The sequence below is a fragment of the Pseudochaenichthys georgianus genome, chromosome 4 (assembly GCF_902827115.2).
Source record: "Pseudochaenichthys georgianus chromosome 4, fPseGeo1.2, whole genome shotgun sequence".
Classification (NCBI taxonomy): Eukaryota; Metazoa; Chordata; class Actinopteri; order Perciformes; family Channichthyidae; genus Pseudochaenichthys; species Pseudochaenichthys georgianus.
The window spans coordinates 5,203,835-5,231,208 of record NC_047506.1 but is presented as its reverse complement, the minus strand read 5'-3'; the positions used below and the strand labels follow the sequence as shown (position 1 = coordinate 5,231,208).

At 41.3% G+C, this 27,374-nt stretch overlaps 1 protein-coding gene across 5 annotated transcripts; it reads right to left on the bottom strand.

Moving 5' to 3' along the window:
* Positions 1-343: 343 nt before the first annotated feature.
* Positions 344-25,055, bottom strand: LOC117444992 (fibrillin-2). 5 transcript variants are annotated; one of them, XM_034080386.2, is made up of 25 exons: positions 24,930-25,055; positions 24,361-24,522; positions 24,181-24,247; positions 23,928-24,107; positions 23,221-23,397; positions 21,793-21,969; positions 20,795-20,971; positions 19,933-20,052; positions 19,673-19,813; positions 15,947-16,072; positions 14,483-14,605; positions 13,762-13,884; positions 13,234-13,356; positions 12,735-12,857; positions 12,111-12,233; positions 10,136-10,261; positions 8,896-9,024; positions 8,353-8,445; positions 8,154-8,249; positions 6,711-6,806; positions 6,354-6,449; positions 5,068-5,169; positions 4,779-4,884; positions 4,266-4,382; positions 344-430 (listed from the first exon to the last, which is right to left on the bottom strand). In XM_034080386.2, exons 2-25 carry the CDS (start codon positions 24,496-24,498, stop codon positions 355-357), a joined length of 2,955 nt encoding a protein of 984 aa, XP_033936277.1. In that variant the 5' UTR covers positions 24,499-24,522; positions 24,930-25,055; the 3' UTR covers positions 344-354. The 5 variants fall into 5 exon arrangements, with proteins under 5 accessions (XP_033936277.1, XP_033936279.1, XP_033936280.1 ...); XM_034080388.2 differs by having other exon boundaries at positions 20,795-20,968; XM_034080389.2 differs by having other exon boundaries at positions 21,793-21,966.
* Between the last annotated feature and the right edge of the window lie 2,319 nt (positions 25,056-27,374).

Here is a 27,374-nt window from a genome sequence, read left to right as displayed (position 1 = left end):
CTTTGACTACAGTATCACACAGACAGTCCTTATTATTTGACAATCAGTGACAACCTGACTGTAAAAAGTGTTCTTAATATTGTCACCATTTCAAGAAGTTTTATTACTTTCAGCTGCCATACACATAACTGACAAATAATGAATCCATTACAAATTGTATAGACTTATAAATATTTGTTCATGAAATTGTAAACATTTTAAATATAGTGGTGATTAAATAAACTCGTTGTTACAGTGATGTCCCCCTTTTTATTTTAACATAACAGCTGAGAGAAGCCACAACACCCTCTCACTCATCCAATTTCAGTTTGTGTGTGTTACCCAAACTGTTGTCTGTGTTTACAACATGGCTCCTCAGCCCTTCCTCCCTGGACACTGTGTTTTGTAGCCCACCATGTAGGCCTGCAGATACACACGAGCCTGGTTCAGCCTGGAAACACAAACACAAAACATTTATTATTATTTTAAATACTCACGGATCTAACTTCACCTTTAGTTATTTTTAAAGAGGACATACAGTACAATGCTCATTTCCAAGTTCATATTAGTATTTATTTAGTGCCTCTACTGTGACATGTTTACATTCTTTAATGTTCAAAAAGCTCTTTATTTTTCTCATTCTGCCTGTGCTGCAGCACCTCTTTTCACCCTCTGTCTGAACCCAGAGCCCAGTCTGCTCTGATTGGTTAGCTGGCCGGCTCTGTTGTGATTGGTCAACCGCTTGGAGATGTCCCGCCCCTTAGCCTATCACTTAAAATGTTTTGGAGCGCTAACCAATAGATGCAAAAGTGTTACATACTGATGTTACTATGTTACAGAAGTAAACAAAGGAGTCCAATGGAGGCGTTTCAGGCAGGGGGGGGAAGTGTGTGGGAGAGAAACTCCCCACTTTTTTGCTTTTTCAGAACAATCACATGCAAAAAAAACCCTAATAACACACTTCAGAGAAGGGAAAACCCCAAAAAGCATGATCGCGCCTCTTTAAAATAATGGTCAACACATGCTGCTACTACCTTTGTATTTCATAAGGCAATTATGTTTCATTCTGACAATAAATAATTATTAACTGATTGAATCTAAGTCTAAGTAGTGATCTAAATATGAACATCGATAGCTCCACCATCTTCAACTTTATGAACTACCTAATCAAGATCTAGAGCAGTGGTTCTCAACTGGTCAGGCCTCGGGACCCACTTTTTTCTTTGTCAATAAATCGCGATCCGAAATGTTGAACCACTCAAATCTATTCAACAAAAAATCGTGCTGTATATACGCTTTTCAGCATACAATATTAATTAAAGTGAAGTACAGTGCATATATCCCTTCACAGAACTAAAGTATGCTTTAAAAAAATGTTTAATGAGATGATGGAATCAAAGCTTAAAGGTGGGGTAGGTAATTTTGGAGAAACCAGCTCGAGTGCGCTAGAATTTGAAAATACACAGCCGGAAAAAATCTGCCACTTCCTCACAGAGCCCCTCCTCCAACACACATGAACACGCACATGACCAATGAGGGCACGAGATAAGTTTGTGCACGAGATGGAAGGCGGACAGGCAGGTAGGCCATCCAGCTACTTTAGCCGGGCCGGCTCAGATGATTGGTCGTGCTTTTTACGGCTTCCGCAGATGACGTTTTTTTATGGATTTTGTTGTCAAAGCACTTCAGATATTCATTGCTATCGGGATGTTAAGAGCATTCCATGGAATATAACAAAAAGTGTATCTCGAGCCGGTTTCTCAAACTTACCCCACCTTTAACTATATAACATAAAAAGGCACACATGCTGAAAACCCAACCCCAGAAGGGGGGGTCTGGGGGGATTCTCCCCTAGGAGATTTTTATAAATACTAACATATAAACTACGCATTCTGGTACACTCTGAGAAGAAAATAAATAAATCTATTACTACCCGACATTTTAATAATATTTTATGCCATTGTTTGTTTTTCACTTTTTTCTGACAGCTGAACCTGCTGCTCCTCACGGAGAGAAGAGTAAAGAGGAGATAGTCTGTATGAATTACTTTAAATTGTGGGTAAGGTTAGATAGCCCCCATTGTTCTGTGGCCTGTCAATCATCAAACCGGGGGTCATATATCATTATGTGTTCATTTTGATCTGAAGTTGTACCCAGGGCCGGCTCTAGACAATTTGCTGCCCTAGGCGAGATTTTAGCTGGTGCCCCACCAGCCAGAAAATTATACAATAGAAAAGATAAAGATCAATAGAGTATCCAAGGAATACACAATAGCCGCGTTCACACTGCGGTACTTTTCCCACAAAGGTTCATGCGAACTTAGTTCATGCGAACTCTTTAGTTCGCATGAACTAAAGAGTTCGCATGAACTAAGTACAGAAAAAAACCACCAGAAAAAGTCCCTGGGGGTGGTTTAGGCAAATGAAGCCGCTGACGTCACTTCTTCTTCTTCTGCTTTGGGTTTACTGGCAGGCCGCAAACCACTTCACGGCGTATACTGCCGCCCGAAGTCCCCGGCCGGAAGTCCCCGGAGTTGGGGACTGGCTTCAGTAGAAGCTGCTGGGAGTCCCAGCAGCTTCTACTGAAGCCTTCCGAGTAAATCGCCAGAACGCCGACACCTCCTCATCTCCACCGCTCCCATGTTTTATTTTGTGTTGCCATAAGTTAGTCTCTCTGCGTTTCTGCGCTGGGCTAATGCTAATGCTAATAATGCTAATGCGAGGATAATAAAATGGCGGCTTCACAAAACTTTTTGGGAGTTTTACGGGGCGTGGTTTGCAATTCGCCCAGCCAATCAGAAATATAGCTCTTTTCTCAAAAAAGAGCCGCTCGAAAGTCCCTGCTAGAGAGCAGGGACTTTCGAGCGGGTAAAAAGGTTCGCATGAACTACTTTTAGTACCGGCTCTTTTTGGTGTGAACGCGATCATGAACTAAGTTCGCATGAATCTTTGTGGAAAAAGTACCGCAGTGTGAACGCGGCTAATGGAATGGGGGATGGACGTCAAATCCTCTAGGGGGGTCCGGGGGTATGCTCCCCCGGGAAGAATTGTTTGAACATTTTAAAGTAAAATGCTTCAATCTGGTGCACTTTGAGCAGAATTACTACCAGATCTAGGGGGTACAACACTAAAACACCCATATGAAAAAGATCGGTTTACATTTTAATAATCAAATAAGTATGTGAACATAACCAATAACCTACCATAGCCAATAACAAATAAATGTAACTTATTTTATTTTTGTTGTTCATTCATATCTTATTTTACTTCGTTAACATTTTTTTATTTATGCATATTTTTTTATCTCTCCAGTTTTAAACGATATTTTTGGTTTACTGTCCTATAGTATACATTGAAATGATTTCAAACCTGTTTATATTATATATTATAAAGGAGTGCCTTGGAAATATGTATTTACATAAATTGTGATCAAAACGTTTGAGACCCACTGAGATAACTTAGACTAAAGTGAACTATCTAAACACTGAGAGTCCTTTACCTCACTGAGCTGTAGTTATCAGCCTCTCAGTCTGACTGGAGAGGACTCTCCCTCCACATTATTGTAGAAAGCACCAGATTCTAATAACAACAGCGTTGGTACCGGTGCACCCTCCCTTTCTCCCTCGCTCGCTCCCACGCTCGCATTTTAGCTGTGAGCTGCGGGCGCCTGATAAGCCAACATCCCCATTTTCGTCACTTACAGCGCCCATCGTACAGGGCAAATGAAAAGTGTAACCAGGGTGAAAAGGGTGTTACATTTACTTAATTATGAATAATGTTACATCAAGGCCGAAAATTAGGATGAGCACCAACGGTCAAAATGTTTTTTTTTTCCTCCCAGAGCTGTCAGCGCAGCGCCTCCCCAGATCTGGCGCCCTAGGCGAACATCTATAACGCCAGTGCTACGAGCCGGCCCTGGTTGTACCCATGGATGTATAAAGAATAGTTCTACCGCAAAGTTATTCTCCGTGGGGACTTCCAGCAACAATCTTGATTCTGATTGGCCAGAAGACGTGAAAAAACATCAGCAAAGATGTTTTATTGAGAAGATGATCACTACGTGACAGAAGTTTTCAAAACCGTTTATGGTCTCCGGTACTTCCTGTCCAACGCCTACTGCATGCACAGCGTTAGAAAAAAAAAGATACTTTTTTTTTTCAATTTTCTTTTTCTTCACTCACACATCTGCGACCCACTTGAAACGGGTCCACGACCCACTTTTGGGTCGCGACCCACCAGTTGAGAACCACTGATCTAGAGGATGTAATAAGAAAACAAGTAAGAAACCTGTATTTAGTGCAGAACCGAATCCCCAGGGGTCCGCAGCGGTCCACGTAACTCTCCCTGAACGCCTTTCTTACCGCTCGAGCCCTGCTGACCACCGTGGTGACCACAGGGCACGTCCTAGGACACAAACACACATTCATAACAACACAGTCAATAAGTCATTATCATAATATAAATCATATGACATTTTTACATTTGCACAGATTCATTAATACTTGAGAGAAATTGTGAAAATGACATGATCAGTGTTTAAAAAGTTGTGCAGTTGTTAATATAATTCCGAATTTTATTTAGTTTTAAAAATGTGTTTTACTTTTATGTATGCACCATGACATCAAGTCAAATTCCTCGTACGTGTCAACCTACCAGGCAATAAACCTGTTTCTGATTCTATAATGTGCTTGAGTGAAACAAACTTCCTGAAAAGGCCGACCAGTAATGAGCAGCAGACAGACCACACATTAATGAATCGTGGTGTTATTTGTGTATCTTGTTGTTGTTGTTGATACTCACAGCTTCTCGCAGCGTAGGCCTGCCGTCCCCTCTGGACAGGTGCAGGTGTTGTGAGGACTGCAGGTGGCCCCGTGTTGGCAGGGCGGCACACAGGGCGTGGTCAGAGCTGCAGACACACAACACACAGCAAGAGTCTTAATGCAAGGTGACGGCAAAGAAAAGGTCTCTTATACAAACACACACACACACACACACACACACACACACACACACACACACACACACACACACACACACACACACACACACACACACACACACACACACACACACACACACACACACAAACCCGTTTCACAGTGAATTCCAGTATATCCTTTGACGCAGCGGCACCTGTTGAGGCCGACACACACTCCACCGTTTTTACATGGTTTGTGACACTGAACGGGCTCTGAGGGAGACAGAAAAACATGCATTTAGATGTAATGGATCATCTTTGAGTGATATTGATGCAGGGGAAACTGGTGGTATGACTGATGAACAGTGACCTGGATCAGGGGCCAAGACAAACTGGGCTGCACACTGACTGTTTGTTTTGAATACAACATGACCCTGAGGAGGGAAGCCTTTCTCTTTCTTTTATTCACTATTAAAGATCCAACTCTGTTATACTCTGTAATCCCAAAATAAACCATCTTGAGTTTTGACTTCTGACCACACTTCAAGCTGTAGTGTTGAACACTTATTATAGACGCTGTAAATTAAGCAACTTTCTCAAATATCAGTGAACATTAACTTTAGATATTCTGGTGCGGCTCGACAGCTCCACTTATTGGCAGCCGGTAGAGCTACATACTGCATCCAACCTTATCGGCTTATTTTAAATAAAGCCATGTCTACCAGGACATAAACATAATATTTTCATCATCAATTTATCTGTCAAGTAATTTAAAAGGTTGTCATTGGAGACAGTTAAAAGCGAAAGATAACTGGAGATCAATTACAAAAACAAATATGTAAGAAATAGCAATCTTTTCTCTTTTAATCGCTTGCCCTTTTTTATTTCTGTTCATTTACTTCTGGCAGCTCTATGTTCTTCAGTAGTAATGTTTTCTCCACCTCTCAGATTGTTTCAATTGAAGGGGTTTTTAGAGGACTAAGAACAGCGTTTCACAAAAAAGACACAACACATCTTTGAAGAAAACAGACCAAAGTTAATACAGAAAAGTTCATCAATGGAAAAAAGACAAAGCAAAATACAGAAAACATAGGTTAACACAGGTTAAAGCGAACATCACTGCTGTCTTTGTCCCCCAAAGAAAATCTGCATGAGGCAGCAAACACAAAATAATCTGAAAACAGGAAAACGGCTGCATCCATAACTCGTAACAACCAAAACCCCATTTTGTTAAAAGGCCCAATTTCTGGTGGAATAATGAAACCTCACATAGTGGCTTCTCTAGGAGGTCAAACCTGCCTCCTGATGAAGGTGAATTGAACTTTGTGTGTAAAAGGTAACAGGAGCTGAGAACAAATTCAGCACCTCGTTAAAGTAAAAGCTATTAGAAGTCATATGGTCTCATTTATTCAAAACACGTTCTATTCTGCAGACACAGACAATTAGGGAAATGTCACCTATTTGGCAGCGAGCTCCTTGCCAACCACTAACACATGTGCATTTGTTGACATCCACACATCTTCCCCCGTTTCTGCAGACAGGACTGCACAAGGCTGCAAAACAAACAAACACACACACACACACACACACACACACACACACACACACACACACACACACACACACACACACACACACACACACACACACACACACACACACACACATTGAAATAGAAGTGTTATGTCGGAAAAAAATTCATTTAAAGTAACATTGTGTTGTCCAAACATGATTTGTTTTTCCATCACACATTTTATTAGACCTGCATGGTGGCTGTAACTGGAGCCAGATGTGTTTGTGCTTCTGTTACTCACGCAGGAGGCACTGGGGGCCAGTGTAGTCAGAGGGACACTGGCAGGTTTCAGGCCCCACACAGCGACCACCGTTAGCACAGGGCAGCTCACACACCGCTGAGAGAAGGACGATACAAATGTGAGCATCTTGTAACCTTTTAAACAACAGGATTTTTTTCGTTTACTGCATTCTGCTTTCTTTACTCAAAATAGCTTCTATCCCAGCATGCTTATAGACTCTGCAGTGCTTGCTTGTACAGAAGTGATGCATAAAAGCTGGAGTGCAGATATTTTGTCTCCCCTCTCTGGCCGTAAGAGTAATTACTATACGGGGGAAATGTGCCAATAGCCGCTTTCACACCAAGTACTTTGCCGTACTTAGTGCCGGCACTTTGTCTGGGGTACCAGGGCACTAGTAGTACCCCAGGGCACTAGTACCCCAGGGCACTGAGTGCAGATCGCGTTCACACTGGAATAAATCGGAGATTACGCAAATGAGCCGCTGACGTCACTTCGTCTTCTTCTGCTTTGGGTTTACTGGCAGGCCGCAAACCACTTCACGGCGAGTACAGTAGGTGGCAGTATGCAGTGCACCTTAAAGTTATTTGCAATCCGCCAAAAAAACGAGAGAAGAAGAACTTCACGGCGTATACTGCCACGCCCACCTTCCGACCTCAGACATGACGGAGATGGAGTTGACTGAAGTTGTGATTTGTGTGCTCATGTTATACAGCTTTGTAACTGGGTTATTGCAGCCAACTAGGGATTTGACACAAATGCGGAGCCACCCGTCGAATGCTATAATTGCAATGCTGGTTCAGAATCGAAGGCGGTTAAAAAGCCTTAAGAAAAGGATTGGATGATGAAAAGCACGCACTATGGCCATGTTTCGCCGTAGGGTGGCCGATTCTGATTCCACTTTTTGCTGTCTGAAATGTGTCCCCTTTGTGTAAAGAGATTCTGAAAGTTTCAGGAAAAAAGATTTGCTCACTTTTTGTCCTGATCCATTTATATTAAAACTTGGCGAATTTGTGATAATGTTTTTTTGTCTTGTGTAACCATTAGCCAATCACCAACCAAGGTACCCCCCCCCCACACCTTATCACCTGAATCTCCTCCTAGAGCACCATTGTGTTCTGTTTAACCAAATCTCTCATAGGGGCGTGGGGAGGGACTCCTTATCTTCATCTAAAGTAACAGACAGAGAATCAGCACTTTTGAAACAGGGCTGAAACAGAGGGGATTATGGGTAATGCTGCAATGCATGATCTGTTTGGTATTTCAAGCCAAACACTTCAGAGACATGTTTTGTATATATCTGAGACCTACAATAAAGTAATGAAAAACAATATAGGGGACCTTTAAGCTTAATCACTGGAATCGTTTGGCAAAGGCTTGAATGTACGGGACTTTCCCTATTATGTAAAATTCACTGATTCAGCTTTAATGTCAGAGGTGAGGTACCTGTGTGGCATCCTGCTCCCTTCCAGCCAGGAGGACACAGACATTTGTTCCAGCGCATACAGGTTCCTCCGTGAGCACAGGGCGGGGAGCACGAGGCTGAAACACATCATCAACAAGAGTCTATTTCTCACAGCAGCAGCAAATAACTATATACACTTCTACATCAATGTTCTACATGTCAAACAGTCCAGTTTTGTACCTGAGCAGCCCAGTCCAGGGTAGCCTGGAGGACAGTCGCAGCTGTTTGGAGCCACACACACTCCATAGTTCTGACACTGAGTGTTACACACAGCTGCAACAGCAGGGACGTTAATAAGCATTTTATAATAATTAAATCCTTTCAAAAAACAGACTAAAGCAGTTCCTTTTGCTAATACTGTTGTAGGGCTGGGAAATATGTACGTATTATGTTGATATTGTGATATGAGACTACATATCATCTTATTTTTTTGATATCGTAATATTACAAAAGTAGAGAACAATACAGTAAATTGATGTCATTTTTTTATTCACTCAGTCATTATATCCTCATTACTGATGATTATTTACCAACAATCTCATTGTGTTCATATTTTTTAAAGCCCCAATAGTCAACCTTACAATATTATTGTAATATGATTACTTTCTCAATATTACACTTCCCCATACTGTTATCACTCATCCACATTTTGGTGGATCAGAAACATTTAGGTCCATTTTGTAAGCTGCCATAGACATATTGTGTGTTTGATGTTTGACTCACGCTTGCACTTGGTGCGGTCGTCAGTTTGAACCTCGTAGCCCCCCCGGCAGCTGCAGTGAAACGCTCCAGGATGGTTCACACAGAGCTGCTCACAGCCTCCGTTTGTAAAGTCCCCGCACTCGTTCACATCTTATGACAAAAGGTTAAACAGTTAAACATTTCACAACATTAAAAAACACATTGTCTATGCAGTCTGTTCGTTTCCTTTATGGCTCAGTGACAGGGAATGCTCGGCTGCTCACACACAGGCTTATCGCACATGACATGTGGCCGCAGCTAAACTGTTCAGAGTCATAAGGTCAATTATCAAATTTCGGCATTGGCCTTTTAACCGAGATACAGTTTCTTTTAAGTATCAACCTGGCACAAATAAATAAAAGAGAAGCTGAGCGCAGCCATTTAAAGTCCTAAAAAGCAGTACAAAGCAATATATATTTGCAAATGAGCCTCTGGGGATCTTTGTATGGCTGTTTCATCATAAGGTTGTTTTGATTGTGAAGTCTGAAGGCATACAACTGAGTTATTTTAACATAAATACTTGAAATAAAAGAAAATCCTATCTAACGTTGCTGGATGTTAATGACCTCAAATGAAATAGCATTAAATGTTCCCAAAATCCTTTTAAAATGATGGTGAAATGTATAGACAGCTTAATTTCTGGGCGGAATTAAGTTCAGTCGAAGCCTAATGAAGCTTAGCGCAAGTTCAGACAGGAAGACCTAACACTCCGTATTGCTCGTCATGGCAATACTTGCTCCCTGCACTAAATGACAGGGAGCGCCACTCCTCAGCTAACCTATCACGTCCCTCCATTTACAAGCCTAATGATCGCACCTGTTAATCCCTCTATATATGCTCTCCCCTTTCCTATCAGCTGTCTTCCAGGTGTCAACGCGCAACCCTCCTCCACCCCTTCGCCCCCTGCTTTCAACTCAGGGCCAAGCTTAACCTTCTCCCTTCCAACCGGACCTAACCACTTATCACCACCACCAGTGTCTAGACCCAGGGGGGTTCATCGGAAACGGTTCTTCCCTTCCCGATTGATATCCTACAAAACCTGGGCCTAATCGCCAAAACAACATTTCATTCACTTGTTATAAACTGTCATCATTATGTTTCATTTATATAATGTGACCGATAATAAATATGTATTCCATACATCACGTCTCTCCTGATTGAACTACAGTAGGTCAGCAATTTAAAAACAAAGGTGGCAGTGAGGAAATAAAATGGTTCTGACCGACGCAGCTCCTCTGGTCGTCGCCCAGCTTCCAGCCGGCTGTGCAGCTGCAGCGGATCTGACCCTCCGCTCTCACGCTGCAGACGTGTTCACAGCCACCGTTTCTCAGCTTGCAAGAAGTGACATCTGTACAGGTGAAGAAGAAAAGGTTTTAACACTAAGTATTTACAGATTATAATACTGCAGGGCCGGCTCTGACCAATTGGGGGGGCACCAAAGCTGGCGCCCCCCCCCCCCCCCCCAAATGCAGACACTCACTATGATTCACACGTGCATGGTTGTGGCATGACCACAAAAACAAAGATATTGACACAAGATGTGTGCAACTGTATTTAGTTTCCTATCCATTTGACCATGATTTAAGTGGGGGGGGGGCTCCTCTAGGGGGGTCCGGGGGCATTCACCCCCGGGAACACTTATTTTTATATTGAAGTTGAAAGCATCAATCTGGTGCACTTTGAGAGCAACATTAGGAGATCTATGGATACATCTCTCAACACCCATATGAAACAGAACTGTAAGCAGATTTTCTTTTACAAATCACTCCCCTTTCAAACTGTATTCTTGTTTATTAATAACAACTTTTTTGTACTGTCAGTATTTTATACCTGTTTTTCACCTGTTCTCTTATTTTTTTATAACTATAATGATCATATAAAGGTGTGCCTTTACCTCACTGAGCTGAGGTTATCAGAGCCTCTCAGTCTTTCAGGAGAGAGCTCTTTAAAGCTCTCCCCCTCGCGGCCGCTTACACAGTAAATTTCAATGTTAATAAAAGCACACAGAAGCTGTGTACGTTTTTTGGGAGTTTGATTTATTTTAAATGAATACAAATACAAAATTAAAACCTATAATTGCACACTAAAACCATTATTTCAAAAAAAGAACAATTTCACATAAGGGTTTTTACTGGGACTGGGGCAGTTCAACTTGATTTTGGGGGGGGGGGTGTGCCATAGTTTATGGGTGCTGTACGCAATATAGGCTTAGTTCTGTTAGTATAAGATAATAAGATGTACTTTGTTGATCCAAAATCGGGAAATTGTGTTGTTATGAAATAAAAAAAAAATATATTTTTTTTATTTCTAACTTCTTTTTTTTTTCAATTTTCGGCGCCCCCTATGGGTTGATGCGCCCTTAGCATTCGCCTATACTGCCTATGCCGAGGGCCGGCCCTGTAATACTGGCTTGGGCAAAACTAAATAAATAGATTCATCAAGTAATAGTGAAATGACCTAATCTTACATTTTCAAGCCAAAATGCCCCAAAAAACCTTCTAATTCCAGACTTTAAATTGTGAGATTATTACATTGTTTTAATGTTCCAATTAACATGCAATTTCCTTTAATAATATACTTTTAGTTGATAAATCACTGAAAGAGTGAATTGGCAACTAATCAACAATGAAAATAGTCACATTTAAAAATGACAGACCATATGAAAAAGCAGTCTTACAAACAAACAGTTGCTGCAAATAATAAGTTAAAGCTGCTGTTTTAAGTATTTTTAAACAACTATTTAAACTACCTCAACCATTTGATCTGATAATTAGCGCTACTGTAACCAGTCCTAAAGAATGAATTATTGACAGAGTACATTTCTTTAAAGCTGTGTTGGATGGGCATCAGTAAAATCATGGAATACTAAAATGTAAGCAGTTTGACTTGCAATTTGATACGACTTTACATGATAATTAGTTGCAATTCATAATTGATATTTGTCTATGTTGATGTTACACATGGAGCTGATCTGATGCAAGTCACATTTCAGACTTGATCTGACCATTAAAGGATTATCATATCCTATTTAAATATTACATTACATGTTACTTGTTAGACGCTTTTATCCAAAGCGACTTACATACTCAATACTGTGGGCAATCCCCACACCGACATGCTGACTCCACTGTGCCACACGCCTCCTATGAAATAGAATGCTTAATATTGTGATGTAGACACTGAAATGAGAGACGTACTGATGCAGGTGTGGTTGTCGCTGTGCAGCAGCAGGGGAGCAGGGCAGTGGCAGAGGTGTCCTCCTGGAGAGTTGGTGCAGGTTTGAGAGCAGCCACCACGCTCGAGCTTACATTCATCAATATCTGAGCACAGAGAAACACACACACTTTTTTTTTTTTACATAAACTCACATATATAATATATATATATATATCAATATTCCAATTACTGTATATATAGACTATTCTGCACAGTTTCTATCATATTCTGTTTCTATTATATCCTATTTTATTTACTTGTACTATTTTATCTGTTTTATTGTGTTGCACTGTTGGAGGAGCCTGTGACCTAAGCAGGTTGTCATGACTACACTGTAGCTATGTACAATAAAAGCCTTGCAACTTGAAACGTCTTTTTTGAACACCCATATTTCTGCTATGCAACACATTTCTCACTTTCTCTTCTCACTAATCCTTCAAAATGTGCCATTACGAGAGCCGTTTACATAAACAGACACACACAAACGGCGAACATGAGATAGCATATTCATGGCCGTTTTCGTCTCTCTGCATGCTGGTAAATCAGCCGGTTTAAATGCCTATAATGAGTAGGTAAACAGTGGGAAGTGTGGCTGAGTGACTGACCCACGCAGGTGTGGCTGTCGATGTGCAGCTGGTATCCGGCCCTGCAGGAGCACTGGAAGGATCCCTGAGTGTTCATGCAAATGTGATCACAGGTCCCGTTCACTGCCAAACACTCATCCACATCTGTGGGATGGGAAACATTTAGTTAGCTCTTCTCCAGAGGCACAACACGACTCCATATGAAAGGCTCGTTCTACAGTCGAACACTTTTTACAATTCATTTTAGAAGTCGTTTTCAAAAGCTTAGAGGGTCAGGTGAGTGGGGTTTCAAAGAAGGAAATGTTAAAAGGAGGCAGCTTGTTTGGATCACGAGACCAAAAAGGCTTCTTTGGATAATATACTGAAGAAGAGAAGATCCCTTTGATGATTAAACTACCCCGCACTATCAGAGGCCTTCAACATCATTTGAATTGGTTACAATGTCTCTGGTGTAGGATAACATTTTGATCCACAGTTCCTTCCTTCTGTGAATGGATCAATACCTGCTCCAGTGTTGTACCTGTGCAGGTGAGTCCATCCTGCAGCAGCTGGTAGCCTGAGGCACACCGGCAGCTGAAGCTTCCTGGTTGGTTGGAGCAGTTGTGTTGGCAGTGGCCGTTGTTCAGAGCACACTCATCAATATCTGCACAGAAGGACAATCCTAAGGCACTCGTCTCTGGAGAGTGCTGTGTGCCCAAGTGCTGCTGGCACACGCAAGTCGCATGACACAAGTATCACTTCAATGTCAAATTCAACTTTATTGTCAATCTCAACATATGTTTGTACACACAGAAAGATCGAAATACAGTTTCCCACAGTCCCGAGGTATAAAAGAACAATTACAAAAAAATTAAAATAACTGTTTACTTCAAGTAAGCAGGATATAACAAAAAGATGATGTGCATCGTGCAAAATATTTCCATAGCAGCGTAAAAGTGACTGGATTTGTTGTGTCTGTGTGTGGGGGGGGGGGGGGTGTTAACGTTTTTGGATACTGTGAACCACTAGTGGCAGGACCATGTGGAAAAGACACACACTGCTTACCCACCAAAACAAGAGTGGCCATTTCCATTGAAGCCCTGGTAGCATTGGCAGAAATAAGAGCCGATGATGTTCCCACAGCTAGCGTTGATGTCACACCCGTGATCACCTGACGCACACTCATTCCTATCTGCAAAGACAGCACACACACGCACACGCACAGGCACACACACACACACACACATACCATGTATACATCACTTCAGGGGACATTACATTGACGTACATGCATTTCCTGGAGACTTATCCTAACCTTAACCAACACATGCCTAACCCTTACCCTTAACCCAACCAAGTCTTCACCCTAAAATGAATGATCCCCCTCATGAGGACCTCCATTTTGTCCCCATAAGGGAGGCGAGTCCCCACACGTGACTATGTAAACAGATTTAGGTCCCCACAAGTATAGTAATGCTAGGCCACACACACACACACACACACACACACACACACACACACACACCCACACACACACACACACACACACACACCACACACACACACACCACACACACACACACACACACACACACACACACACACACACACACACTTTTTAAATGCCAGATCCGAAGATCATTACCATCTAATAATCATTAGTCAGCCACTCGGGATCTTTTGAATGAAAGATATAACTGCAGGCATTAAACCACGCGCACACACAGAGTCTGACCCCATCTACAGGAAACTGATTTCCCGTGGACGGACATTCTGCACTAATTACTTACCTGCGCAGTGTGTGCCGTTTCCCCGGTAACCAGGTCGACACACACACTTGTAGCTCCCGAGCGTGTTCTCACACACACCCTGACCATCACACACCGCAGGACTCTCTGAGCATTCGTCCACATCTGGAACACAGGAAGAGAATGCTACATAAACCAACATTTGTCATTCACTTGTTACTCTGACATAATCTGCAAAACATTATTACTGAGTGAAAAAACAACTGTTGTGCAATCCACCCTTATGTAACTGAATCATTTTCATGTCAACAAACCCCAGTAGGATCCGCCCTAATACATCTTGTTTCTGCAACACTACGGGGATATGTTGTTTTAATAGAGGACAGTACTTCACATTGTCCAACTCTACATTCACTACTCTCCTAAAGCAGTTTGTAATTATAGAAATATTATTAAAATAAGGGTAGAAATAACAAGATATTACTGGAAACTCTTTTTAAGAATGTCCGCTTAACCCTTATAAGATTGCGTTAGCCTACAAGTGCAACATCAAAGTGATATCTTTCAGCACCTTGGCCTAACTCAGAGGCCAACAGTACTTCAGGAGCATTACATACAGAAGGGAGCAGTGGTGGTGGTCGTGTCATTATCCTGGTCCTACTGGAACTGTTTTGTTTTGAAATGCATCTTTTCTTGTCTTGTTTTACTTTCTGTCTCTTTACTTTGTCTGATTCTCCTCACCTGCTACCCTTGTGTTTTTGCATGCCCTCCCCAGCAGTGTCCTGTCTTTGTGATTACCCCTGTGTATTTATACTTCTGTCCTTCCTTGTGTTCTCTGTCAGTTCGTGGTCAATGTTTCCCTGGTGCGGTTCGATTTGTCACTGTGTCTGGTTTCCTGTCTCCGCCTGAATCTTGATTTTCCTCGTCTGACCTCCTGGTTCTACAACCTGTGGTCTCCAAGTCTAACCAATTAGTTCCTCGTTTTGTTTTGCTGTTATCTTTTGTTATGTTTCAACTTGCCTGCTCCCCTTAGTATCTTACTTTTGTACCAGCTTTATTTCAACAAAGCACTTTTTTTATATTTCATTTCTGCTAATATATATATATCCCTTTAAACACTACGCACGGGCCCTTTAAGCTTTGAAAGTGCATCATACCTTGACACACATTGTAGTCTTGACACACAGGACCTGAGATTGGAAGTGCAGAAGAGTCGCAGAGAAAACACAACAAGGTGAAAAAAGAGGAGGTTTTGGGAGGATTTTAGAGCACAAGAGAGGAAATAGGTAATTAAAGAAAAAGTGAAGGAGCAAAAGAGTAAACAAAAAGTAATAACTACACAGGCAAGCAGCAAAGCAGGCGATTAAAGCTCTTCTCTCCTGCAAAGCCTTCCTGTCAGCAGAAGTTATTAAGTCCGGTTTAATTCAAGTGGAATGTTAGAAACACCCGATTAGATCTGGACATCAGTCTGACCCAGAGGAAGGGAAACGTTAACACCGGACTTACCCACGCAGGCGGGGGCCTCGGCTCTGAACCCCGGCCGGCAGCGGCACGTAAAGCTGCCGGGAATGTTCACACACTCGTTACCCAGCTCACGGCGACACTGATCCTCGAAGCTGCACTCATCCACATCTGTAAGAACGTGGATAAGAACTGTAATACTGTAATACACTCCCGTGTGGATTATATGGCATGGAGGTCAAGTATAATAACACCCAATATCCGGTCAAAGAGGAAGACATTTAACCCCTCACTGCTTCCCCAGGCGAGAAATACGAGATTTTGATGTATTTAGTTGACAGGGACAATACAGTTTAACCCTATGTGCCCCTATGTGCGATTTAACATGTACAGTTTAGTTACAATATAAAGCTTTAAGTGTAATTAAAACAACACGTAAATAATTAACAGCATTAACCAGAAACTAGAAACAAAGGAATCTACGGAGCCCTAAAGGGACATGGAAAAAAAAAAAAGTTACCGATGCACCAAGGAGGAAGTGGAACACGAGACAACCATTTCATTGCAGACTTTTATGTTTACGTGGGGAAATGACAGTGCATACATTATTTGAGATATATTTTGAAGTCAGACTTAATTGTATGGACATTTCGGCCAGGGGTGTAGAGCTATTGGTTTAAGCACCGGATTGGCAAAAAACAGGAGAGTCTGTAAATGTCCGTGACTCTCAGAGTACCTGCTGCCCGCAGCTGTCACACACACTCACTCACACACTCACACTCACACTCACTCACACACACACACACACACACACACACACACACACACACACACACACACACACACACACACACACACACACACACACACACACACACACACACACAGAGCCAGTGGCGGACTGGCCATCGGGACGTATCCCATTGGGCCGGTACCGAAGTGGGCCGCCCGTTGACAGTTTACGTGGGCTGGGCTGGGTGCGAGTCCCGGGCTGATTTTTATTCCCAGTCCGCCCATCATGTATAGCTGTTCAATGAAGGTAAACACAGTGTAGGCGGTGCGTAAAAGCTCTTTGAGCGCTGGTGCTGCTCTTCTCTGAGTTACACGTCCCGCTGCCTCCTGGAGTGACCACACACCCCTGGCCGAAATGTCCTTAAAGTGAAGTCTAAGTACGATATATATCTCAAATAATGTATGCACTGTCATTTCCCCACGTACACATAACAGTCTGCAATTAAATGGTTGTCTCCTGTCTCCTACTAACTCGTTATCCTGACTTTTTTTTTTCTCCCTCTGTTTTTTTTTTTTTTTTTTTTTTTCATGTCCCTTTAGGGCAGTGGTTCTCAAACTTTTTCTGTCATTCCCCACTTTGAACAGGTGGGCCTTTTCAAGCCCCACCTGTTCCTCATCGCTCCAATAAAATGGTAGGCCAAGCTTAAAATTGTCAAATGTATCGTTCTATAACGGGGTCTCCAACTTTTTTTAGGATGAGGGCTACTTTCAAAAAATAAAACAAGTCGTGAGCTACTTTTACTCCTCTTTTTTGTTTTTTTGCAGTGTATATATTTAGCACATTTTAACATTATTATATGCTACCTTTAACCTTTGAGTGCTGTTTGGGTCTGTGGGACCCGTTTTCAGTGTTTACTAAAATAAAATGTATGCAATTTAATTATTTTAACCTGCTTTATTTGGTGGTAGACGTCACATCCTCGAGGGTCCGGGGGCATGCACCCCCAGGAAGATTTTTTTTAAATGTTGAAGTTGAATGCATCAATCTGGTGCACTTTGAGCTAGGGCTGCTCAATTAATTTTAATCGCAATTACGATTTTGGCTTGCAACGATTATGAAAACAACATAATCGAAATAAAACGATTTTATTTATTTTTTAAATAGGTTTTTCAGTTGAATTATACTTAAAGTTCAGAGTAATCAACTGTTAAAAACATACTTTTCAAATTATTTTCTTCAATAAATTGATGTTTTTCAAAGTAAATGGTTAATCGTTTTTAATAATCGTGATATCAATTATTGACTCAAATAATCGAGATTATGATTTTTGCCATAATCGAGCAGCCCTACTTTGAGCCCAACATGAATGTATGGATACAGCTCTCAACACTCAGATGAAAGGGAGCTGTATACTTTTCAATAATCCAAACATCTTTAGAATATGATCACAACAAATCATTTAAACTTGTTTATTCTTATCTTATGTTACCTAGTTAGCATTCTTTCTTTTTATCTATGCATATTTGACTAATCCCTCCCCTTTTAAACTTTTTACTGTCCTACTGTATGTACACATTGGAATGATTTCTTACTTTATTTTGTACAACTTTATTAAATAGATAAAGGTGTGCTCTCTCTCTTGCTCTCTCGCTCTCTCGCTCCACATTGCTTTTCTTCCCGACTGCAACGCTGTTGTGTGTGTCTGTGAGAGCGTTTCACACTTGTGTATGAGAGATTTTTACCAGTGGCGAGCCTGTCTCTGAGGGCCTAAGATATTCTACAAAATAATATTTAAAAACATTAAAACAAATTATATTTTTCTTTATATATATTTTTTAAATATGTTTTTAGTAATATTTGTCATTAGTTTTACCAAAAATAACTTGATTAAATTGTATTTAAAATAACATTTCCAAAGAAATAAATCCTTTGAATCTGCCTATTCAGTTTCTGTTTGAATGTGAAGGGTTAAATGAAAGAAGCTCGTCTCTGCGAGGTGAAGACAGGAGCTGATTGGACGTCCAGCTATGAATTCACAGAGGGCCAGCTATAGTAACTGAACGAGAGTAATGTCAAATGACAGTACAATTGACCAAATATATCTTCCCTCTAAATGGGTGGGCTTTATTATCGCGGACTTTATGACAAGTTCCGCCCGCTGTGAAACGTTTCTTGTTTCCATAGCAACAACAACTGTCAACAGCGTAAACTTGCCTTCAAAATAAAAGCATGCCAAATTACACTTAAGACATACAACTGCAACGAAAGTAACAAACACAATGCAATATCCTTTTCAATTTCAAAGAACACAAATTGGGTTATCTACAGGTGTTGTTTTGTGTGGTAGAGGGTCGCTTTTCATTGATACGTTTTGCACCCCGGGCGGTCCGTTGTTTTGATATTCCACCAGTGTATAAATAATAAATAAATGTGGAAAAAAAATGTAAAAAAAAGAAATTGAATTTTTTGAATTTTTTTTTTTTCGCGACCCACCTATCACATCTCTGCGCCCCACCAGTGGGGCGCACCCCACACTTTGAGAAACGCTGCTTTAGGGGCTCCGTAGGAATCAAATTAAACACTTTTTATTTGTCACACACATGTCGTACTTCGGTTACTTTTTAATATGGAATTAATTGGATTTTAGTTGGTAATGTGTTTCAGAATTGACAGCTCTTTATGGAGAAAGCTGATCGTTGTTCATCAACCATCAACCATCTACCATGCTCATAATTCCTCTGTTATCATCTTTCACTTTGGATATTTCTGGAAAGAGGCTCTGGTGCTAGACTGTCAACCCATTGAAAGATTATTAACGTAAGCAGATTTGGCCTTTTTTGTATTCTGATGCTCTCGGACAGGCTTTTAATTAAGTATTTTCTGAGTCTAATTGTACTAGCATGTAATGTGTGTGATTGTAGATGGTTTTACTGGATATGAAAAATAAGAGAAAATCACAGAGTCCATACAGCACATATCATGCTCCTGAACATCTCATTATACTTCCACATTCTAGAGCCATACACCATTGACCTCACCTACACAACTTCGTCCATTTAGAGCCATTACATATCCTGCAGGACACGAGCAGGTGAAGGCACCGGGTGTGTTTCTACATTCAGCATCGCCGTGACACGCCTGCAGGCCCGTCACCGCCGCCAGAGCACACTCATCAATATCTGTGACAACATACAGAACACATGCATTAAACATACGGCAAAAGGGCTGGAAAACGATTTCAAACATGCACTCACACCCATTTATTCTTTCTCTCTCACACACACAGATAATGACGCACCCTTGCACCCTCCAGCACCCATCAGGTAACCACGGAGACAGCTACAGGAGTAGGACCCGGGTGTGTTAGCGCAGTCGGCGTGGAGACCACATGGACCCCCCACTTCACACTCATCAACATCTTTCGAGCAGAGAGAAGATAATGTGTTGCAACTAACGGACATCGCTGTGTATAAAAATAGGTGCTACAGTACATGATGGAAAATATTACGTAAAGCACTTAAATGTCAAATCCTTTTTTTGTGCATAAAGAAGATTATAGTCAGAGAAGTTTGGGTTGTCTTCTTATAAAGACTGTTCCTGGTACTTTTCCTGGCATTAACGAAACCTTCTGTTTTACTTGGATGTTGTTTTTTCTTTGGCTGTGTATTATTGCTGAGTTCCTGCAAATAATAGCTGTGAATCGTTTAAATAGTGCTGCAAGGAGAGTTATCGAAAGTTTTGATAATAGATTTAACGGTTAGGGCCAATTTTAGGCCCAATTGTGTTTTTGGAGGTTTTCCTTTCCAGAAGTGTGTTATTTAGGTTTTTGTGCATGTAAATGGTCTGCAAAGGCTAAAATCACGAAGTTCCCTTCTCATATTAATGTGATTATACTTGGGTTTGAAAGACATCACCATGTACATTGAATGTCCCATACTGTCCAGACTGTGATGGACCTTTTGTCACTATTTTCTGACTCTTATCAACAAACAATCTTCTCATTTAATTAAGTCAGTTGTAGCCATATTAAAATGCAGAGTAGAGACTGCTTGCCATTCTTCAGACTAATCAGTAGCCTCATTTGTATACTTTAATTACAATTACTTCCCTTATTGAATGCAGAACTAGTAAATTAGACATCAGTTAAAGCGTCTCCTCACCTTTACACCCTGCGGCCCCCTCCAGAGTGAAGCCCCCAGGGCAGCTACAGTTGTCTCCGTCCTTCACCATGCCAGATGGACAGCTGCAGACGGTGCTGTTCTCCAGCTTCACCTGGTTCCCCGGACCCTGAGGAGGAAGACTGGTGCTCGGAGAAACTGTAGTAGTCAGGGGAGCTGCTGATGTAAAGAGAAAAAAGGAGACATTTTAGGATCATCTGAAAAGGTAAAAGAGAACACAGCAAAACAAAAACACTCTCTTACAGGACGTTTGTGGCATGATATAATAGGTAAATAGGTATATTGTCTGTTACTTAAGCCCTTGTGAAACTGGAAATCTAACAAAGAAGATATACTTCGAACTATTGTGTTCATTAGTGAGTCTTCAAATTACGGTTGTATACAGTAGATAGTGTTACCTTTTGATGGAGCCACACTAACTTTTAACACTGTTTCCAGTCTTCTTTACATAAAGCTAAGCTAACTGGCTGCTAAGTGTAGCCCCCAAATGAACAGACATGAAAGTGGTAGGGACATTCTAATCTTACTTTAAAACAAAAGAAGCAATTAAACAGATTCTATATTTAAACTTAAAAAACAGGACCCACAAACTTAAAAGTTCACTTTTGAAAGGTCAAATAAAAAAAAGAATTTGGTAACATTATTGGATATTAAGTCTATTGAGGTATTTATTCTGTATGTTGTTGGGTAACCGATTACTGTAAATATATAATTTTTTTTACCATGGCATCAGAAAATGTTTCATATATAAATCACAGCTGGATTCTTTCCCGTTTTCTGTAAAGCTATCACAGGATAAATATGTAGATTTAATTAACTAACCCATTAGTGTATATATACAATAATTGACGCCCTAGTTTGAAATGCAGACTGCAGACTGCCTACCATTCTTTAATGGCCTAATTTGAATACTTGAATTACACACATTTTAATGCAGTTCTGATCACCTTCAGTTAAACTCTGGTTCTTCCTCTCCTCACCTTTACACCCTGCGGCCCCCTCCAGAGTGAAGCCCCCAGGGCAGCTACAGTTGTCTCCGTCCTTCACCAAGCCGGATGGACAGCTGCAGACGCTGCTGTTCTCCAGCTTCACCTGGTTCGTCGGACACTGAGGAGGAAGACTGGTGCTCGGAGAAACTGTGGTAGTCAGGGGAGCTGCTGATGTAAAGAGAAAAAAGGAGACATTTTAGGAAAATCTGAAAAGGTAAAAGAGAACACAGCTAAATACTCTCTCGAAGGAAGTTTGTTGGTTGATATAGTAGGTAAATAGGCTAATTGTCTGTTACTTTCTTTAGCCCTTGTGAAACTAGAAATCTAACCATCGAGATAAACTGTCTACTGTTGTGTGAGTTTCAGAGGTGCTGAATGGTAGACTATGTAACCTTTAGACAGAGCCACGCTGACTTTGACCTGTTTCCAGTTTTTACACAAAGCTGGACTTAAAGGTGGGGTAGGTAAGTTTAAGAAATCGGCACGAGATACACTTTTTGTTATATTCCATGGAATGCTCTTAACATCCCGATAGCAATAAATATCTTACTGTAAGTGCTTTGACAAAAAATCCATGAAAAATGTCATCTGTGGAAGCCGTAGTACTGTAAAAAGCACGACCAATCATCTGAGCCGGCCCGGCTAAAATAACTGGATGGCCTACCTGCCTGTCAGCCTTCCATCTGTGCACAAACTTATCTCGTGCCCTCATTGGTCATGTGCGCGTTCGTGTGTGTTGGAGGAGGGGCTCTGTAAGAAGTGGCAGATTTTTTCCGGCTGTGTATTTTCAAATTCTAGCGCACTCGAGCTGGTTTCTCCAAAATTACCTACCCCACCTTTAATGGTTGTGTTGCCTTTTATAAAAAATACAAGACATGAAACGTACACAGACCTTCTCATCTAACTCTTTGCCAGACAGAAAATAAGCCTATTTCCTACACCATAAACCTACTTATTAAGCCTTCATAACAAATACCAAAAAACATTAAAAGTTCAGACTTGATAGGTCAAACTAAAACACTGAATATGATAATGTGATCGCCTTGCACCAAGTCCTTATTTGATATCAGGTCATCTCATTGATGTATTCTGTATGTTTCTGGGATATCAATGAAACGTATATTTTATTTCCCATGGCATCATAAAATGTTCAGTACCATAATGACGATAAAGCTGTAATTAGTTAAAAAAACTATACATTTCATTCCGGTTTTTTAACGACAGAATAAATGTTGATGATGTATATTAAGGTAACTAACCCCTTGGTCTATATGGGAATTGAAGCCCTGATTTATTATGCAGAGTAGGGGCTGTCTACCATTCTTCAGTGGCATAAATAAACACACTTAATTCCCGAGTTGAATGCAGTCCTGACCGAAACATCACCTTCAGGTCAACTCTGGTTCTGCCTCTCCTCACCTTTACACCCTGCGGCCCCCTCCAGAGTGAAGCCCCCAGGGCAGCTACAGTTGTCTCCGTCCTTCACCATGCCGGATGGACAGCTGCAGATGCTGCTGTTCTCCAGCTTCACCTGGTTTCCCGGACACTGAGGAGGAAGACTGGTGCTCGGAGAAACGGTGGTAGTCAGGGGAGCTGCTGATGTAAAGAGAAAAAAGGAGACATTTTAGGAAAATCTGAACGGGTAAAAGAGAACACAGCTAAATACTCTCTCGAAGGAAGTTTGTCGGTTCATATAGTAGGTAAATACTAATAGGCCAATTGTCTGTTACTTTAGCCCTTGTGAAACTGGAAATCTTACCATTGAGATAAACTGTTTACTGTTGTGTGAGTTTCAGAGGTGCTGAATGGTAGACTATGTAACCTTTAGACAGAGCCACGCTGACTTTGACCTGTTTCAAGTTTTATAAGCTATCACAAAATAAAGATGTATATTAAGGTAATTAACCGCTTGATGTACATGAGAATTGAAGCCCTGATTTAAAATGCAGAGTATAGGGGCTGTCGACCATTCTTCAATGGCATTTTAAAAAGCAGAGAAGAGACTGCTTGCCATTCTTCAGTGGCCTCATTTGTATACTTAAATTACAATTAAATTCCCTAATTGAATGCAACACTGGCAATTGAGACATCACCTTCAGTTAAACTCTGGTTCTGCCTCTCCTCACCTTTACACCCTGCGGCCCCCTCCAGAGTGAAGCCCCCAGGGCAGCTACAGTTCTCTCCGTCCTTCACCATGCCAGATGGACAGCTGCAGACGCTGCTGTTCTCCAGCTTCACCTGGTTCCCCGGACACTGAGGAGGAAGACTGGTGCTCGGAGAAACCGTGGTAGTCAGGGACTCTAAAGCTAATGTAAAAAAAAAAAGTTGTAAAAGGAACTGAAAGGGTAAAAGAGAGTGCAGCAAAAAACAAAAACTCACCTGTGCTCGGTGTGTTGCTCGGTGTAGGCTCACTGAGATTTCCAATGGCATTTTCCATCACCTGATTCTAAAAAAAGTAGAAACCAACACATTGATTTGAACTAATCCACATCACATCCAATACGAACATTTCTAGCATAAGAAGCTAAACACTCAAGGAGGGTTTCTCTGGTCACTGGCCTGGCTCTTGGTGTGCTCCGCCTCTGGGTGTTTAAAGACTTCATTTTCATTTTCCTCTGGGCTGTTCAGAGGCTCGGACACAGACAGAACCAGCAGCAGGGCTGACAGCAGAGTCCTGAGGAGAGGCATCACCTGCATCTGTGTGGAGGAGGGGGTGATCTGCTGAGGAAAAGGAAGAAACCCCTCAGAGTGTTTCATAAATCAGAAACGTTCAGATGAGAGCAGTTACCTAAGGGGAAATAGTTTGGAGCTAAATTGGACTCAGATGATGAATTGTGTGCAGCTGCAGCCTTACAGTGCATGTCCAGGCAGGCAGAACAACAAAGGGTTCAGAGCACCCTGTTATTAAGTTAACATCACCCCCCCCCCCCCCCTCACAGAACAAAAGAAATGTACAGCAGCGGCAACAGGATTTACATTGAGCACATTGAAATTTTAAATATGAAAGCAACAAGAGCAACAAGAAACGTTGTTAAACATATAAACACGCTACTTCCGTGGAACTGACTTATAGAGTTGGCTAATGATGCGATATCAGAGTAAGAGTGCAACAAACTGAGCCAACTCACCCGGGTTAGATCTACTCGCAGTAATGAACCGGGTTGTGTCTCCAGGAGTTAGACGGAGACAGTTATCCAGATGCCAAAAATGCGCGTCCTATCTTCTCCAGATGCGGGGACTCGTGCAGCCTGAAGCAGCTCGGTGTCAGTGTGGGGGGGCTGAGGCTGTAGCAGTGACTCCACATCCTGTCTGAACACTCTGCACTTCCCATTCCTCAAATCCCAAACCAGCGCTAAAGTGGAGCAGCAGCCAGGCCCGCAGGCGGATCACTGTCACCCTGCTGCCGCCTCTGAACCCTGACATGCGGGTCATAAAGCAGTCAGAGCCTCGGTCAGCCGGGGAACCAGGGAGGTCAGAGAGACTTCACATGCGAGTTCATTAGGTTAAAAAAAAGCCTATTACACCCTGCCTGATGGTGAACATCTGGGGGGCTTCATGTTAGAGGGAAACTTTCCTTTAGGAAGGTCAGAGTTTACAAGAAGGCGTTTTACTAATTGGGGCTGCATGGTTGCGTATTAGTGAGTCATTTGTAGGCTATAGCCATTATGCAGAAGAGCATTTTGCATCATTATGTTTGATCACATGACACACACTTTATATCTACTGTGAGGACAGAGATGGGAGGAAAAGCCTTGTATTCTGCTGCAGCAGCCAACAACGTGGAATAATCTGCAAACGCAATTTGAGTTTAACCACAATGGGATGTTTCCTTTCCTGTCGTTTGTTGTTTAGGTTTTGATCTAAATTACATTACATTGCATTTAGCTGACGCTTTTATCCACAGCGACTTACAATAAGTACATTCGACCAGGAAGACACAACCTTGAAGAAAACAGAATCATATAAGTACATCAGGTTTCATAGAGCCAAGCATTTCAAGTGCTACTCAACTGGCTTTAGGTAAACCAGTCCTTTATTAGTATATAAGTGCTCTGTTAGCAGTTCTTTGTTAGTAATTCTATCGCTCGAGGTGGAGTCGAAAGAGATGAGTTTTCAGTTTGCGCGGAAGATGTGAAATTGTCTTCAAAGGCTAAAATTCCTGTGTTCCCTCAAGAGGGAGTTTCTCTCCCACACACTCCCCCCCCCCCCTGCCTGAAAAGCCTCCATTGGACTCCTGTGTTTAATTCTGCAACATAGTGTCATCACTGTGTAACCCTCGCACTTCTATTGGCTAGCGCTCCAACACATTGTACGTGATAGGCTAAGGGGTGGTACATCTCTAAGCGGTTTACCAATCACAACAGAGCCGGCCAGCTAACCAATCAGAGCAGACTGGGCTCTGGTTTCAGACAGAGGGTGAAAAGAGGTGCTGCAGCACAGGCAGTATGAGAAGAATAAAGAGCTTTTTGAACATTGAAGCATGGAGACATGTCACATTAGAGACACTGAATACAAATATGAACCTGAAATGAGCACAATACTGTTTAAAACTAATAAACAATACTCTTTAATTATACAACTGGTACTAGTTTAACTGTAAATCATTTTAGATACATTGTCTAAAATATGTATTCAAACATATAAAACACAATATAAAGATTGTTAGCTTGAAAATGGTTTTGCCATTGCTTTAATGATAACATTTATTAAGGTTTTCCAGATGAAGCACAACTGTAATTTTACTAAATACTCTCATATTGTTTTTTCTGAATGACATCCTTGGAAATGAAATCTACATGAATAACTATGATTTCAGTATTACATTACATTACATTTAGCTGACGCTTTCATCCAAAGCGACTTACAATAAGTACATTCGACCAAGAAGACACAACAGGTATCAGTGATTAGCGATTAGATAATTGATTTGACATTGCGTAGCTGCCAGCTGATGAGATTGCAGAGAGCCATAATCAAATCAAATCAAATCAAGTTTTATTTATATAGCACATTTATAAACGATTTTTGGTCGAGCCAAAGTGCTGCACATATAATAAAAATAGCCTACAGTAGAGACACTTTACTGATAATGAATCAGAGAAACCATATTTATGCTTTAGCTCCTTCAAACCTGTTAATTTCACAAGGCAATACAACATCACAAAGAGAGGCACAAGAATAGCAGCGACTTCCAAATGTAACAACAGAGAGATCTGACTTCTTTATACATTCAGTTTTACACAAATGTTTTGTTTACATAAAATAAACTACACTGTAAGAGTATTGTGGCTTATAACACATACAAAGCCTAAACATCCATTTTAATTTCTAACAAAAGATCTGTAAACAAATGATGGCACTCACATATCAATTTGTATCGTTCTATTATGCAGTACAAACCGCTGTATAATGTCAGCATCACATATATTGATGTAAAATAACTTAAAAATAATTACCATGATCAAGTTTATGTTCATGGTATTGTGTTCATGACATCAAACCACACAACAGGTGAGAAGCTGCTCAACTCTCACCAGTGTGTCAACGATCTAAAGGTTACAGGTGGAGGAGGT

Excerpts from the sequence above, each read along its gene's own strand:
- LOC117444992 (XM_034080386.2), bottom strand. The coding sequence starts at position 24,498 with ATGCAGGTGATGCCTCTCCTCAGGACTCTGCTGTCAGCCCTGCTGCTG. Across the intron at positions 24,248-24,360 it reads CGGAGCACACCAAGAGCCAG|AATCAGGTGATGGAAAATGC; the intron begins GCCAGTGACCAG and ends TACTTTTTTTAG. Across the intron at positions 8,446-8,895 it reads CGACCGCACCAAGTGCAAGC|CTGTGTGTAACACTCAGTGT; the intron begins GTGAGTCAAACA and ends CTGCTGTTGCAG.